This window comes from Quercus robur, chromosome 2 (assembly GCF_932294415.1).
Source record: "Quercus robur chromosome 2, dhQueRobu3.1, whole genome shotgun sequence".
Taxonomy (NCBI): Eukaryota; Viridiplantae; Streptophyta; class Magnoliopsida; order Fagales; family Fagaceae; genus Quercus; species Quercus robur.
Genome location: NC_065535.1, coordinates 4,700,403 through 4,716,448, shown reverse-complemented (window position 1 = coordinate 4,716,448; position 16,046 = coordinate 4,700,403). Strand labels below are relative to the sequence as shown.

The 16,046-nt window shown below is 34.1% G+C and overlaps 1 protein-coding gene and 1 long non-coding RNA gene across 2 annotated transcripts; one reads left to right on the top strand and one right to left on the bottom strand.

The window, feature by feature from the left end:
• Positions 1 to 210: 210 nt before the first annotated feature.
• Positions 211 to 702, top strand: LOC126710505 (uncharacterized). The gene is made up of 2 exons (XR_007649676.1): positions 211 to 356; positions 660 to 702. It is a non-coding gene; the product is annotated as an uncharacterized LOC126710505 (long non-coding RNA).
• A 9,328-nt stretch (positions 703 to 10,030) lies between these two features.
• On the bottom strand, positions 10,031 to 11,158 carry LOC126710500 (transcription factor HEC1-like). Its single transcript, XM_050410981.1, has one exon. It carries the CDS (start codon positions 10,901 to 10,903, stop codon positions 10,220 to 10,222), a length of 684 nt encoding a protein of 227 aa, XP_050266938.1. The 5' UTR covers positions 10,904 to 11,158; the 3' UTR covers positions 10,031 to 10,219.
• Positions 11,159 to 16,046: the final 4,888 nt, after the last annotated feature.

The following is a 16,046-nucleotide window of genomic DNA, read 5'->3' as shown; positions in this document are numbered from 1 at the left end:
ATGAATTTTGTTAATTTTTATGAAATAATTCTTGAGATTGAATATGTAGAAGGATATTCTTACCATTTAATTATCAGCATAAGTGCAATATATGGTACTGAGCATTGAGAATGAAACTGACTTGCTTTTTTTTTTTTATACTGACTTGCATTTTTTATATTAGATACTCTGTTTTTTGTTGGCTGAATCACTCAGTGCAATATATGGTACTCACTTGCATCATTGAGGTAATGATGCTACTTTGATTGTTTTTAGCAAGTGAGATTGAATTTATTAATGTAATTGTTCCAGCAGTTTTTTCACTATTTGTGGGATTGAAAGCTAGAACGTTTGTGAGTTCAAATTTCAAGTTCTTGGTAAGTTCATTTGCCTTTTAATTTGTGTTATGTCTCTTTGCCATATTCACATGAAGTGGGTTTTGATGTTGTGATTGCATTTAAGTGGGTATTAGCTTGTTTTAGTTTTCATTTCTTGAATGTGCGTTGTAGCTGTCAATATATTTAAACACAATCAACAACTCTAGCATAGGTAGTTCTATAAATGGTCTTACCAATACCAAAACCAAAGAATTTGGATAAGAAAAGAAGAACAAGGAGAAAAGCCTTAACACTTCTCTGTCAGTTTGCCACTTAGCACCTTATTACTTTCTATATATGTAGAAATGACAAGAAAATTAAATCATTGGTTGATCACTGGGTTAAATATGTTGATCACTGGGAATTAGAATTTAGAAGAAAGGGGTTTTCAATGGCTCCAATGCTGAATAGAAGCCTAGCTACTGCTTCTCTTGCTTCACTTCCTTCATCCTCCTCATTTTATGTCTTTTGTGATGTTGCCATCAACACAATTAGTAATTAGTTGTCAAATTTGCTTTATGGTATGTGATATTATAATAAAACATGCTCATTAAATAAATGTATTTGAATTGTGGATGTTTTGATTGATGTGCAGTATGTCAAGACAATGCATATGACTATGGCTTTTACTTATTTTGGACAGTTGCTTTAATTTCACCTCATAAGATTCTTCCTTTGGAGTGTGTTCAACAATCCACCCCATTAACTTACAATTGCGACCCAAAATAGTTGGCTTTCAGCATTGAGTTTACCAGAAGTGGGAACGTATATCTACTAAAATAATTGACAAAATGTTTAATTTACAAGTTTGATCCCTCTAGATTGCATTTTAACCTCCTCTCACCCACCCCTAAATAAATATATAAAAAAAAAAGATTTTAAAATAAATGAGAAAAAAATGACAATAAAATTTAGAAGGGCTTAGCTTTTTGTATGTACAATCACAATAGCTTTCTTGCTTTGGTCTGACTATAATTAGTATATATAAATTCACTAATTACCTTTTATAGTGTTTGTAACTTAGTTAAAACTTTTTGAACCTTTTAATCGGACTTCTGGCTTTGCAGGTATGATGTAGATGTGTTCCTTGCCCACAGATTTCTTTAGGGTGGAATTGTAAGTCAATAAATCATAGTTTTTTCTGGTAAGTCAATAAATCATAGTTTTTGTTTCCATAGTAATGTCTCATTTCCATAAAAGTAGATGAGAAGAAGAGGCTTATTGGTGGGCTTGGCATTAACACCTGTAACTGTAAGCCTCATCTTTTGTAGTTGAGTACTTGTTTCCATTGTTTTTAACATTGCTCTTACTAATATAAAAACAATGGATACCAAAGATTAACACCTGTAATCTTTGGTATTCATTGTTTTTTTAGCTAAAACTTTGGTATCCAGTTATGGGAACACAAATATTGTTAAATTGTTTGTTGATGACTATAATGAGAGATCATGATGTAGAAGAATTAGGAAAGTGTAAAGGGACTGTTACTATGAGGGATATTGTCTTCATAAGTTATTTTCCTGAGAGTGTTGGATTAGCCAAAAAAACAAGTCTGTTTTGAGGATGAGAACTTTAGGTAAAGCTTTCAATATATGCTTTAGATAAGGATATAGCTTTCAATTTGTTTCTCTTTGTTGTACAAATCCAAGCCTTTTTATTTTTTTATTTTTAGAATCTTTTGGTACTTATTCCATTGTATGATGCAGGTTGACAGTGCAAACAAACATGGAATACTTCTCGAAGTTGTACAAGTCCATACTTACCTTAACCTTATCATAACAAAAGCTTACATATCCTCTGATGGTGGATGGTTCATGGATGGTAAGATTCTTTCTTTTTAGAATCTTTAAAATTGCTTCTATGACTTTAAGGAGAATAGTTTAAAAAATCTATACCATTTTATGTAAAAGACAATGCATTAAATGATATTTTCTTAAATTTTTTAAACAAAATTAAAAGATAAATATAAGATGAATCTAATCATGTAGACATTGTGGTTTGAAAGGACCCATAGATAGATTTCATTTGTGGATGGTTTTAAACCTAAGCCCAAGTTTGAAGGCATTGATTATTAACCTTTAATGGTGGCTAACCTGGTACCTTTTCTTTATATCTACTTATTAGATTTCAACTCTCAAAGATTTAATTTTGGAACATAGCAGTAGAATTCTTGATGAGGTCCATTCTAGAAAAAGCACTGGAAGAGTAGAATCCTTAAAAGACTAAAGGTCCAACTATGGAGAATTGCAGTAGGAGCACTTCCTCTAAACATAGATTTGGCCTCAAGATTAAATTAAGATTGAAGAAGAAGACGTGTTCCCTTTGCGGTCTAGAACTAGAAACTAAAGCTCATCTATTTAAGAATTGTATAGTTGCTAAAAAGACTTGTTTGGATGGTACTTAGGTTATGTATCATATGGTGAACATTTTGCCATGTCTTAGAACTGAATATGATCAATTGTAAATCTTTCCAACTATTGATCTTTGGGTTTTGATGTCTTTGGAAATTTACTTATGATTTTATTGATGGAGAAAAATTCAAGCATGTTATTTTGTTGCATTCAATCCTGATAAGAAGCGTTTGTAGAAGAGCATTTGTCATCAGGCCTAGAAAGGAAGAAAAAAAAAAAAAAAAAAAAGGCTATAGCCGCATTTTAAAAATGCGGCTATAGTTCTAACAACCTATAGCCGTGTTTTAAACGCAACTAAAATATGTCTTTGAGGCTGTCAACCAAGGGAGCTATGGCCGCACTTTTTAAATGCGGCCTAAGGGTCTGGTCTTAGGCCGTGTTTTAAACGTGGCCTAAGGTTAAACCTTGGGCTGCGTTTAAAACGCGGCCCAAGACCACAACCTTAGGCCGCGTTTAAAACGCGGCCTAAGACCAGACGCTTAGGCCGCGTTGTAAACAGGGCTATAGGACCTGGTCTTGGGCCGCGGTTAAAAAGTGCGGCCATAGGACCGTCAGTCCTATAGTCACAGGTTTTAGGCCACATCAAAAAGCGCGGCCTAAAAAATGCGGCTATAGGCTATAGCCACGTTTTAAAAACGCGGCCATAAGTTCTTTTTTTTGTAGTGTGTCAACCTTCATATCATAAAGACAGAGATAAAACATAACTAGAAACCTCACATCCCCACCTTTTATTGCACTTTCTCTGCACATCTAGTTCTTTGAGCAACTTTGCTATTTTTTCTAGCAAAGGAGCTGGTGTTAGTCGCACTAGATTCACCTATTAGTCATTGCTTATCCAGCCATGATAAGGAAGACCATCTGGGTTCCAAGTCTCATGTGGACACAAAAGGGATTAGATGAAGAATTTGGGTTGTAAGCAAATTAAAATTTTTATCAACTTAGAAATTATAGGAGAAGAAGATAAGGACAAAAAATATATATTTATTTTAAAAAAATTTGACAAAATTTCTGTATTTTTTTTTTTTTTTTGAGAAAGTTTCAATTTATGACGTTCGCTCCTGATGATACTCTTTATCATCAGGCCAAAACACCAATCGGTTTTTGGTGTAGGCGGGGATTGAACCCTAGATCTCTTAAATTTGATTAAGCCACTTGGCGTAACCACGACTTCTAAGCCCAACTTATATTATATAGTATATATATATATATATATATATATTTAATGGTACTACGAGTGTATATGCAAATGAAAATATTAAATAATGTGATTTATGTTCTTGTTTTGTAGATGATGAGAATTATCTCCCATCCTTAGCAAATATTGTTCGTGCTAAAACTTGACATGTGTTCCAGTCCCCAAATGGTCTTCCTATACCCGAAGACGGCGACCTTATCATGGTTGGCTTAGCAACGATGATGAGGTGCATCTAGTGCCACTAACACCAGCTCCTTTGCCAGGGAAAAATAGCTTGCTCAATGAGGTGTATGACCAGAGAGATTAGCAAAGTTGCTAAAGAGCTATGTGTGCAGAGAAAGTGCAATACAGGGTGGGATGTAAGGCCTCTAGTTATGTTTTATTTCTTTGAAGGTTGACAAAATAAAATAAGAACATCAATTGAGGGATTTGAATGTACTTAGCTTGTGCTTAGCAAATAACTTCTATTTTATTGTTATTTCTTTTTTTAATAAAGACTAAGGAATTAGTAGTTATTATTATTAGAGAAGTGTTACGTTCACAATACTTTTACAATAAAGTCTAGATGGTAGTAGGTTCCAGTTAACTCAACTGATAAAGTCTCTGATGGTTGTATAAAAGATCTGGGGTTCAATCCCCGCCTACACCAAAAACTGATTGGTGTCTTGGTCTGATAATAAAGAGCTATTATCAGGAGTGGACGCCATAAGTTAAAAATTCTCAAAAAAAAAAAAAAAAGTCCAGATGGTAAATTGTTACTAATTTTAATTTAAATCCACCACTAAAATTACTTTTTTGTCTATTAGTAACAACCAATAATAGCCTATCACTTGATATTCATTGTGTAAATGTTATATATAAATATAACATTTCTTGTATTATTTATATAATATTTTTATTGAAATTTTAGCCGACACCATCAGCATATATTTGTTGATTTTGTGAATTGATGACCCAGACCGTAGTCTGTGAATTGATGTCCAAGACCGTAGTCTAAAATATTCAGGGGCTATGGTGGAAATATTTAGAATCTGTTACCTATCCATCTCTATAAAGAACTTGAAATTGTCAAGGAGCTCATCTATTTTAGTTCAATTTTTTAAAAATAATTATAAATTTTATCACAAAAGACTTATAAATTGATGAGATTTATGTGATTCTTACCCACTCAAAATATAAGAAATAAATATTTTAAAAACAAAGTTTAGCCATAAAATTGGTTGTATCCTAAATCTACAACCTTACTTAATAAAATAAAGAATTCTTATATATTTTGAAAATCTAATCATTGAATTGCATATTCTTTATGCTCTCAATACACATGTTAAATTTTATGTCAATCAAATATTATTTACTATATCATATATAGGCTTATATTTTTATATATAATTTTAAACTACAAAAACTTGCAATTTAAATAATTTATTGATGACATGACTATTAATCTATAATTTTCTAAAAATTTTGCAAGCATGGAAGATATAAGAAGAAAATGTAATTTAATGGTGGATTTATTAAAATTCATTTCTAATAAAAATATATTGAATAAGGCTGTAACCTTAAGCTACAATCAATTTTGTAGCAAAACTTTGCCCATATTTTAATGATTATTTTATGATTTGTGATGCATTGATTTATAAGGTTTATATAATAAAATTATTTGTATGCTACACAATTCTTAGTGAGTTGTTGAGTCCAAATTTGTTATAGTTTGCTATGGTGTAGTAGTACGTCGTCTTTATTTTCTAGCTTGTGTGAGTTAAAATGTCTGTACTATATTCTTACATTTGTTGTTGTTCAAGTTGTACAAAAGGGCAACAAAACTGAATAAAATGTATAATTTTATATTATTCTTAAAATAAGAGTGTAGGTGGTTATTACTCTCTCAAGGTAATCTAACACGTTTGCAAGACATTATTTATCACTAAAGAGAAAAGAGGAAAAGTTGACAAAAGGAAAATGAACTTTTACTTTGTGCTTACCATTTATAATGCAGGACATAATTTATTGCATCAAAATTATATATCATAGATGTTCTTTTTTTCTTTCTTGTTCCTGTTTTAGTGTTCTCAAACATTTCTGTTTTATCTTCGCTTAAAGTTAAGTTAAAAGTAAAACTGGGGAGTTGTTTCTCCTGCATCATTGATCAGATAATAAATAAAGTCTAATTACTATAAAATATGACATGCATGTTAAGCACAAAGACAACATGTAATTTAATGGTTTGATTTTTGTGGTGGGCCTTTTTGCAACTATGGGCTAGGTTGCCTCCTGCCATGCTAAGGCCCAAAGGTTCTGGGTAGGAGAGTTAGGACCGGCTTGACTGCAACACACCCCAAACTGGCTTGTGCGCAAACTAAGACTATTTTGCTAAAATTTTGGTGACATACCCATGGCAGAGGAAACTGTTACAAAAAGGTTATGGCAAACAAATATAATATAGCAACAATAAAAGGGAGTATACTTATTGTCAGCAGGAAAGCAGAAAATATTGAATAAAATAAAAGGTAAAGCAATGCAACAGTATAAATGTAATATAAATAAGATGATAATAACAAGAGAGAAATAACACCAATGCTTAATCAATAAAACAAAAGAAGAAATTGTTAGTCTGTCGTGCTTGGTTGTCTTATGGGGTTAAGTCCAAGAAGGGAGCCATTTCTTCAATGTGAGTAACCTCACAGGGAGATCCTGCCATGGAAATAACTCACTTTGAGAGAATGGGCCTAAGTGACTTATACTCAAATTCCTTAATCTTTAATAGAGGGTAGATTTTTAGAGGGAGAAAAGGGATTAACCTATTGGTGCATGTATGTTTTCACACTCTTGCCTACTCTCTATTGTTTCTTTCTAACTCCTCCTTTTTCTTTCTAAGTTTTCTACTCCATTTTTCTCTATTTTTCTTGTTCCCTTGTGGGGTTGTTATGTTCACTCTTGCTTTTCTCTCCTGTTGCTCCGTTCTTCTTGTTTTTTCTGTCCCCTCCCCCCCCTCTCCCTGTACACGGCTGAGGGCCCTTTTATATTGCTTGTCATGAAAGGTTTTTACTGTTTTACCCCTTAACTGCTTTTGTCTGGATGTGGGTGTCCTTTCAGACCACCCACTGGTCTATCAGCTACTCAGCCACCACCACTTACTTGTGCTGGCCATGCCACACCCCACTACCAAACAAAGAGTCTTATTTTGTTTGCTTGCTTACCATGGCATTCCCATTCAGATAAGGGTGGGCATTCTCTATCACCATCCCTCATGGCATCCACCTAGTGATTCCAACTCATCTTTCTCTCTTTTGGGTGGTATGTCATCCCAGCAAGACATTTTCCCCAAAAGAGTTTGAGTGGGAACTCCAGAATAGGCTCTCTCCTTCTCCCCATCGCCAGACCATACCCTCTCTTACCTTTGACCTATGTCCCACCACCCCTATATTGGCTGGGTATAGGTTAGTGGTGCTTGAGCCTTATGTGTGCTCCACTTCCATGTGTGTCCATCGCTTGTTTACTGCTCATGTGTTTGCCATGACGTGATGACTAGTCTGTACATTCTGCTGCTTGTTCTTGACTTCTTGTGGCATGAATGTTTCCCTGAGCCTTCGTTCTTCATGTCTTACTTCCTTCTTGGGTTGGGCCTTGCTTGATTGTGGCTTATTCTATCTCTAATCCATCTTTGCCCCTTTCGTAGGTCTGCTGGCACTTCTACCATGTCATTCTGTCATTCCTGCTATGCTATTGTATAGCCCGTGCTTGTTAGGCTCTTTTTGGGCCTGCTGTATACTTTCCCTTTGCTTAATTCTTGTGGCCCAGTATTACCATTGGGCTAGTATTCATACTATTTTGGGCTTCCTTAACCCATTCTATTGCTTCTAGGCTTCCTCGGCCCATCTCATCCTTTTGGGCATCCTCGGCCCATTTCCTTCCCTTAGGCATCCTCGGCCCATTTTTACTCCCATGGGCCTTTGCTAAATCTTCTGGGCTTTCTCAGCCCAAATTACTATATCCTTTACTTTTGAGATTCATGGGCTTTCCACTAACCCCTTACTCATTTAATTCATTACTTCGGGCCTCTTTAGTCCATTCTTGCTTGCTTTCTATTTCATATAATGCCCATGGGTTTACTACTTCTTTTCTTTGGGCTTCTTTAGGCCCGCTTGCTTTCTTTGAGGCCTATTTATTATTTTTCTAGGCCTATGATCTATTATTCCAGTCATTCGGGTTTAATGATTTTCTTCTCAATTTACTAATATTTTCCTCCCACATTGTTGGGCTTCTTCCCGCTATTGGGCCTCTCTGCCAAAGTGGGCATCAACAATTTTAAAAATATTAACATTGACAAATTATTTACTTATATTTATAAGGGAAATGCTAACAAGTGTCTTAAGGACACTTGTTAACAATCCAGTTAAAAAAAGTTTTTATGGGAAAAGAAAAAAAATATATATTTTGACAGTTTTTTTCATTTCTCATAAAAGTGATGTCAAAATTTTCCTAAAATGAAAGGGGAAAATTGTTACACCATGTATGAGAGGGAAAATTTGAATTCTAACTCTCCTTATACTTAAAATGATTTTTTATTTGAAATCAATTTATTTCATGAATGTTTAAAAGTGCACAAATTACTAATTGGTACTTAGAATTAGAATATAAATTTTTAGCCTAGAAATGAATAAAATGGGAAAAAAAAAAATGCATCCTAACCCATTAGATCAATTTGTCAAGTTAAAAAAGAGTAATGTTTTAATCTCAAACTATTTTATAACATTTTTATAAATTGTTATTATAGTAAACTCTTATTAGACCTGCTATCCATATTATTTTTTTATTTATTAATAATTATTCAACATATTAATAGTATGAAAAAAGAAAAATTGTAGCGGTAAGAGGGGAAAAAAGAAAAAAGAAAAAAACCATTAATTTGGAATGTACAACGTGGACAGCCACGTAAGAAGGAGAGAATCCAAATAGGTTGACCATGCAGATTGAGATCACGTGTTAAGTTAACGAAAAACGACGTCATTGCCGAGTCCCAATAGTAAAAGCACCACCGAAATGTCAGACTTTCACATGTATTCCCTTTTGGGATTGGTCTTCAGTCTTCTCACTTCTACATCTTTCCCTTATTGAATGTGAATACAGATACACTCACCCAATAATGCATCAAATTTTTCTTGCCCGTCATTTCAAACTACTCGGTCTTCTAGACGTGTAATCATTACACAGAGCTCTAACCAACACGTGTAAATACCTGTTCTTCAATTAGTTCATTTCAAAGTTCATCACCACAATTTTTACCATAATTTTGACATATACATACAATTGTGAGTAGTGAGTGGCCAAAAAAAAAAGCAGTGACTTTTCGATCATAGACATATATGGTTAAGTTGTGACAAATAGTATAGTTCAGAACATTTTTTTCTATCTTTTAGTACATATGGGAGACTAGAATAGCAATTTTCTTGGTTTGAATGATACATGTGTCACTAACCGAAACCAAAGGCTTGAAATTTCCATGTACTAGGTACTAACTAGTCCCAATACACTGGTCCCCCAATATAGCTATTTCTAGACTCCCTAGCTAGATTTTTCTCCGTCGGCATAAATGAATAGTCTGCTGCATAGTCTATCAACCCACCAACATCATCATTTTCTGAATTACAACAATAAAAATATTAGAATGAGATAATATTCTTAGGGATAACACAATCACTTGGGAGGTCACATCTTATGAAATAGAGATTATTATGTTAAGTCTTCTTCTTCTTCTTGAAAATAAACTCACACATCATACCAATAGCTTTTAGATCAAATAAAGTTTTGAATCTTATTCTCTCTCTCCAACTTAAAACGTATAGAATAGAGAACGCACACATTCTACTATAAAAATATAAATATAAATGAAAAGTTAGAAGAATTCTATGTTAATGTTCAATTTTAAAACAAATTATTCTATAACAGGAATGGATTGGATACCTTTAAAGATATGAAAGAGGAAAGAAAGATTCTCTGGCAATTTTGGAAAATGGGCTATCTCTTCAGTGAGTTTTATTGTTATATAACATGGCATACAAGTCTAAAGATAAAAAGAGAATATCAACCTTGCATTGCATGGCCCCGCTCTATAACCTTACAAATCATCATCAATCATTAGACAAAATCAATATTCTGAAGCTAAAAAATCATCTTCTTCAGCTAATTAAGCATCTTCATAAGGCTGAACAGTTTGAGCATGAGGAGCTTGGGAAGCTTTTGCCATAGGAAGATAACTACTATATATTACTCCCACTAGACATAGCCACAGGGAACCCTATCCCAGTTGGCCTATTAGCCGCAGCTCTTTCCAAGGATTGCACTTGTGTCTTCAAGAATTTCACATAGTGAATTGCTTCATCTAACATAGAAGCAGTGTCCATTTTAGTACCTCCTGGGACAAGTCTTTGCAAAATCCTTATCTTCTCACTTATCCTTTCTCTTCTATGGCGTGCAGCTACACTTTGGGGATCCTTTGAAATCTTCACGTTCCTTCTCTTTGGTGGCTTCACTGATTCAGGGTCTATGTGTATTGGTTGCATTGCTGCTATCCGAAATATCATTTCTCTCATTGCCGCCATTGAATTCCTCTTCTGTGTTGCTGTAGAAACTGCCCTTGCACCTGATAAGAATGATGGAGTTGAAGCTTGTTGAATTGGGTTGGTGTTAGGGAATGAGATAGTGGATGGTAGGTTTAGAAATAAGGGTGAAGGTGGTGAAGCTATTTGTGGGTTATTCATGTAATGCGACATATTGCTAATATTGTTGTTATTGCTAATACTACTAGGACCAGAAAACTCCTGGGTTTGCAACTCATTGACATCATTGTATGCACCACAAAACTCAGGAAGTTTGTCCATTTCCAACATCATCATCATCTCCATTTGGTCCTCTGATGCCTTTAACTGCTCCATATGATCCATGGCTTATAGAACTGTCTATAGAAAAAGAGTCCTAAAAGGAGGAGCAATTTGAGAGAGAAGTATTTAAAAGTTGAGAACTGAGAATTAAGCAGAAAGACAGAGGGATGGGGAAGATAAAAGAGAAGAATGGAAGACTTGGAGTTTTATCAGAGTGTGCAGTGAAGGAAAAGAATACAAGGGTAAGAAATAAGAAATTGAAGGGAAACGAATAAAATAGTGATATCAGGAACAGACCCTTATCAATCTTTTTTTTTTTTTTTTTTTTTGAGAATGAGACCCTTATCAATCTAGTTGCAAAGACTATATATATATATATAACAAGTGGCTGAATATTATATAGTATAAAAATGCTTCACTATTTTTGGCCCTATTGCTACTGCAAAGTTGTTTGTTTGTTTTTGTTTTTATTTTTTCCACAGAGTTATTGAGCTCACTTTTTCTTTTCATCCATGATTTTTTCTTTTATCCTTCTTTTTTATGTGACAAACTCCTTTTTATGGTTTGAGATTAAAAGTTCAAAACGAGTGCATGATTGTCTCTACCTCGAAGAGCATCATAAAGCATGCTCACTGGCTTCTGTTGATCTGTACCATTAAACTTGTGGGCCAAAGTCTCCAAGATATGAAAAAAATAACCGATAGATCTGACCAAGACCATATAGAAATTTAATTACATTCCTAATTAAAAATTCTTATTCCAGATTAAGAGATTTCAAATTCAATTTTTTTTTTCTTTTTTAAATATAAGGTGACTTGGACTTCTAAGCACTTGATTATTTTGTAAGTACGTGTTATCTCATTCTATATACACTAGATTACAATGAGGGATTACATATAAGTAGCTACAAAATATTAGAAAGGAAACTTATAATCAAAATTTCATGGATATCATAAAGACTTGGGAACCATAAACCTAACCTCATAGTTTCTCAAAAAAAAAAAAAACAAACCTAACCTCATAGGATGATATAATTTATGAGTGGTTGCTTATGTAACATAACAATAGGATAATAAAACAGAGCTATTAACAAACAACAATTTGGAAGAAAATAAACAAAATATAGGGATATAGCACCCTATTGTTGAAAGATTTTACAATGTGGCCCACCAGTGGAAAGTTCAGATCTACCAACTATTCCAGGACTCGTATCAAAAAAAAAAAAAAAAACTATTCCAGAACTGAGCACTAAGTACTTTTTGATGGTGCATGCATCATTTTTATTTTTCAGTGATGTTTGATAGCAATAAGCTTAGATATGCAAAAACTAAAAATGATATTAGAATTAGAGTGGATTCATATGGGTCTTGTTCAATTTTTCACCTTAATTATAAGAAAAATTAATATCAGGTACAGAGTACTATTCTAGTACTAGTAGTAGTAAAAAGATGTGTCCCCTAACTTAATTACCACCCACCGATAGTACTTGTATTATTTAATTCAGCAAAGGAAAAACACTATGCATTGAGTGGAAGTCAGCTTAAAACTGTTGGAGTCTAACTTTGCCTTAAAATTCACTTTTTTTAAGAAACCTAAAAGTCCCACTCACATGACAGGTGTCAGAAATCTCACCAGCCTCTTTTAAATGAGATGCTATTACTTTACCGGTTTGGCGGTGGGAATCCGGTGCCATTTGGTCCATCGGAAATCGCTACAGGTGGCAATGGTCAAATTGGTAGGACCTAATCTTACCCTACTTGTTTATATTATATTCACAATATTTTTATAATAATTTTATAGTTGTTTATTATAGGTTCTTATCTAAGCTTATTTGTATATAAATTTTTTACCAAGCTAACGGGTGTTTATAAAGCATTTATTAATGAACAATTTAAAAAAAAGTTTTGATCTTTTCTTTTTGAAAAATATGAAAAGTTGAAAAAAAAAATTGCTTTTTTCAATAAAAATTTTCTAAAAGAATTTCTCAAACCAATAACCTTTTATAACTAATGATTTGTTTGGCATAAAATTTGTTACAAAAATACTGTGAATTTGACATTATTAGCATCAATAAAAGCCTAAGCTAAGCTGCCTCGTGTAGTCGTGTTACTGCATAGGGAACGCTTTTCGAGATGGATCAGGTTCTGTGCAACCTGCTTCATGTGCTGGCTGGAATTGCCAACGAAATTACCAAGGGGAGGAGGAAACTGAAGTCAGAAAGTGGCTTGTAATGTAAAAGCCTTCACCTACTACCAAATTAGGCTCCGCAGCCCTTTTGTCATCAATTTCTACCTATTTTCCTATGGTGAAATTGGTTATAGTTAAACATATAATAAATGAAGAGTAAAGTGTAGGATAAATAATTTCATAAAATTTTATCTATATTGTTATTTACTTATTTTACTATCCGAGTTAATCAAGATCTAAATTCAAAACTCATATCATAAAGAAAATTATTCAATTCACCTAATGTATTATATATTCTTTTCACATAAAGATGAATCTTACATATGAGTTATTTACATAAAATTTTTATTTATATGATAGCACAAAAATATTTGTATGAAAATAAGATATAATACAGCGGTTGCATGGAATAATTTTTCCAAATTACAAGCCAAAAAACACAACATATCAATTTTTTTGTGAAACTTTTGTGTGTGAAGAGTTCTTAATGAATGAGATCACCTCTGTTACCCTTTGTAATCCTTCTTCCTTCGCAATACTTGTGTGTTTAGGTTAGTTTATTTTCTTAAACTTATGTTGTTTAAAAGATAAACTTAAAGACTAAATTACATTTTTGGCATTTTATGTTGAGGGTTAACTCTAAATTACTCGACAACTAATCCTGACAGGGGATATTAGTTATTTGCACTCTAATTGTTGTCATTATGATAAGGTGGGTATGTGTATATATATATATATATATATTGAGGGGCCAGAGAATTTGTGGCCCCGGCCCACTTTACATTAGGACCCAAGGCCTGAGCCGAGGAGAACTATTGCCGAGGACGCATAATGAAAGTCCAAAAAAGGCCTAAGGATATGGCCGAGGACGATCTTATGCTCAACACCCCATAGAGTCCCTAAAGGACAGGACGAGCTCAGTGCAGGAACAGGCTAAGTGAAAAAGCTGCCAATACTGCAATAAAGAACTCTGCGTCTGACAGGTCCATGCTCTTCACCATGCTATTCAACTTTTGCAACCACCCCCAACCACTCTAGGTATGGGCTGATAGGACAAGTCTCAACCCCAGAAAGTGGAGCTTACACGTGGACACTGGAAGGAGGGTAAATGTTAGTATAAAAGGGAAAAAGAACCAATGGAAAGGGGGTCGTCTCCCCGACCAAAAAGTCTAAAAGAAGGAGAATAACAAGCACACTAAGCTCCTCGAACGAGGCCTAAGGACCAGAGCCACTCAGGTCGCACCGGAAGAAGACCCTGCTAGACACGCCAGGTCCACCCTCGTGTAAATTTCCATAGAAACCATGATTAACTGTTGTCTGATGATCAAGGCATAGCTTTTCAAGCCCACGCTCTACAAATTATATTGTTTGGGCCTTTAAACGTACGAACCAAATATCATTTTTTTGGTCGTTACAAATTGTGTCCTTATATATATATATATATATTTTTTTTTTTTAGAAAAGTAAAATAGCAGTATATAGACCTCTTTTATGCAAAAGAAATTTAGGGGAAGAAAAAAGGATTGAAGAGAGTAGGTCAGGTGGAAGGAAACATAATCAAGTGGCGAGTCATGGAGAAGTACATGGTCAAGTAAATGTAGTTTAATACGAATTTCAAATTCCAAGGTCCAATTTCTATTTTTCCATTAAAGAAACCAACTATTTCGGGAGGGACAAAGTAGCCAGCAAAGCCAATGCCCGACATAAATACAGAAACGTTCTTCTCTTAAGGTTTGCAGTAATTTTTTCATTTCAGAATTCAGACTCTAGTACCTATATATATATATATATATAAATTGGTATTCAATATTGCAAGTTGTAGTTTCTCAAAAAAAAAAAAAAATATTGCAAGTTGTAACTATTTGTTTCTTCTTCCTCAACCTCTGATCATCACCCATGGCATTTAGGCAGTGGGGCCTAGCTAGTTGTGGACCCCACTTGATATGATTAATCGATGATGATATGATGTAGACGTCGATAAGGAAACATATAGGGTCGTTTTGAGAAGGATAGCTAGCTAGCTACACATGCAGTTCAGTCCTTCATGAAACAACAAGATTCTTTTTTGGTAGAGAGAAACATTGTTTTTAATTTTTAATTGAGTTGGCTGTATTCGTGAGGAAGAAAATAGTAGGTTAAAAAAAAAATTAACCATATATTTTAAAAGGTGTAACAAATTAAAACCTAAATTTAAAAAAAATAATAAATTAAATTTTACTAATGATTTAATTTTTTTAATTTTTGAAACCCTTTGTTATTTTTGAAAGTATAGGATTTAATTTGTTACAATCCTAAACTACAATGATCAAAATGTAGTTTAAACTAAAAAATAAAAAAGAAAGAAAAGGGATTTAATTACATTTTTGGTTTTGGTCCTTTGATCTTTTATCATTATTTCAAGGTTGTGTTTTTAATTTTATATATATAAAGGTTGTAGGGACACGATTCTCAAACGGCCTAACAATGACGTTGGGCTCGCACGTGAAGGATCCCTCACAATAAGATTTGTAGAGAGTGGGCTTGAAAGGCTAGCGTTTGGTCACGGGGCGTTGGTCCTAACCGGACTTTAGGGAAACTCAGATAAGAAAAGGCTTCAGCCTGGGTATCCAAGCCCTACAGCTTTGTGACTTGAGGAATTGGACTCCTCGGATCATGTCCGAGGAGCACTAATGTCTTTCTCCGGTTACCCGGCGGTGGGTTTTTCGTGGTGGTGTACATATATTGTCCGGGTATTCTCATCCCTGGAGTCTTTTCCAGGAAGTGAGATGGGGGCCCCTCTCTTCGTTACCTTATGTTTCCTTTTATATTATCCTGCGTTTGCTGTCCTTCGTCCACGTGTAGGGTTAACTTTTCCAGGACTGACATTTGTCCCGTCAGTCTAATCCCAGAATTGGTGGGGATGGTAGATAAAGCCTAAGAATCTGGTTTTGTTAGGTGTATAGTTTTATTTGGGAAGGGTAATAAGGGTAACTTTCCCAAGATATTTTAGATTTTCTTACGGATTTGTTCTTATAGCTCT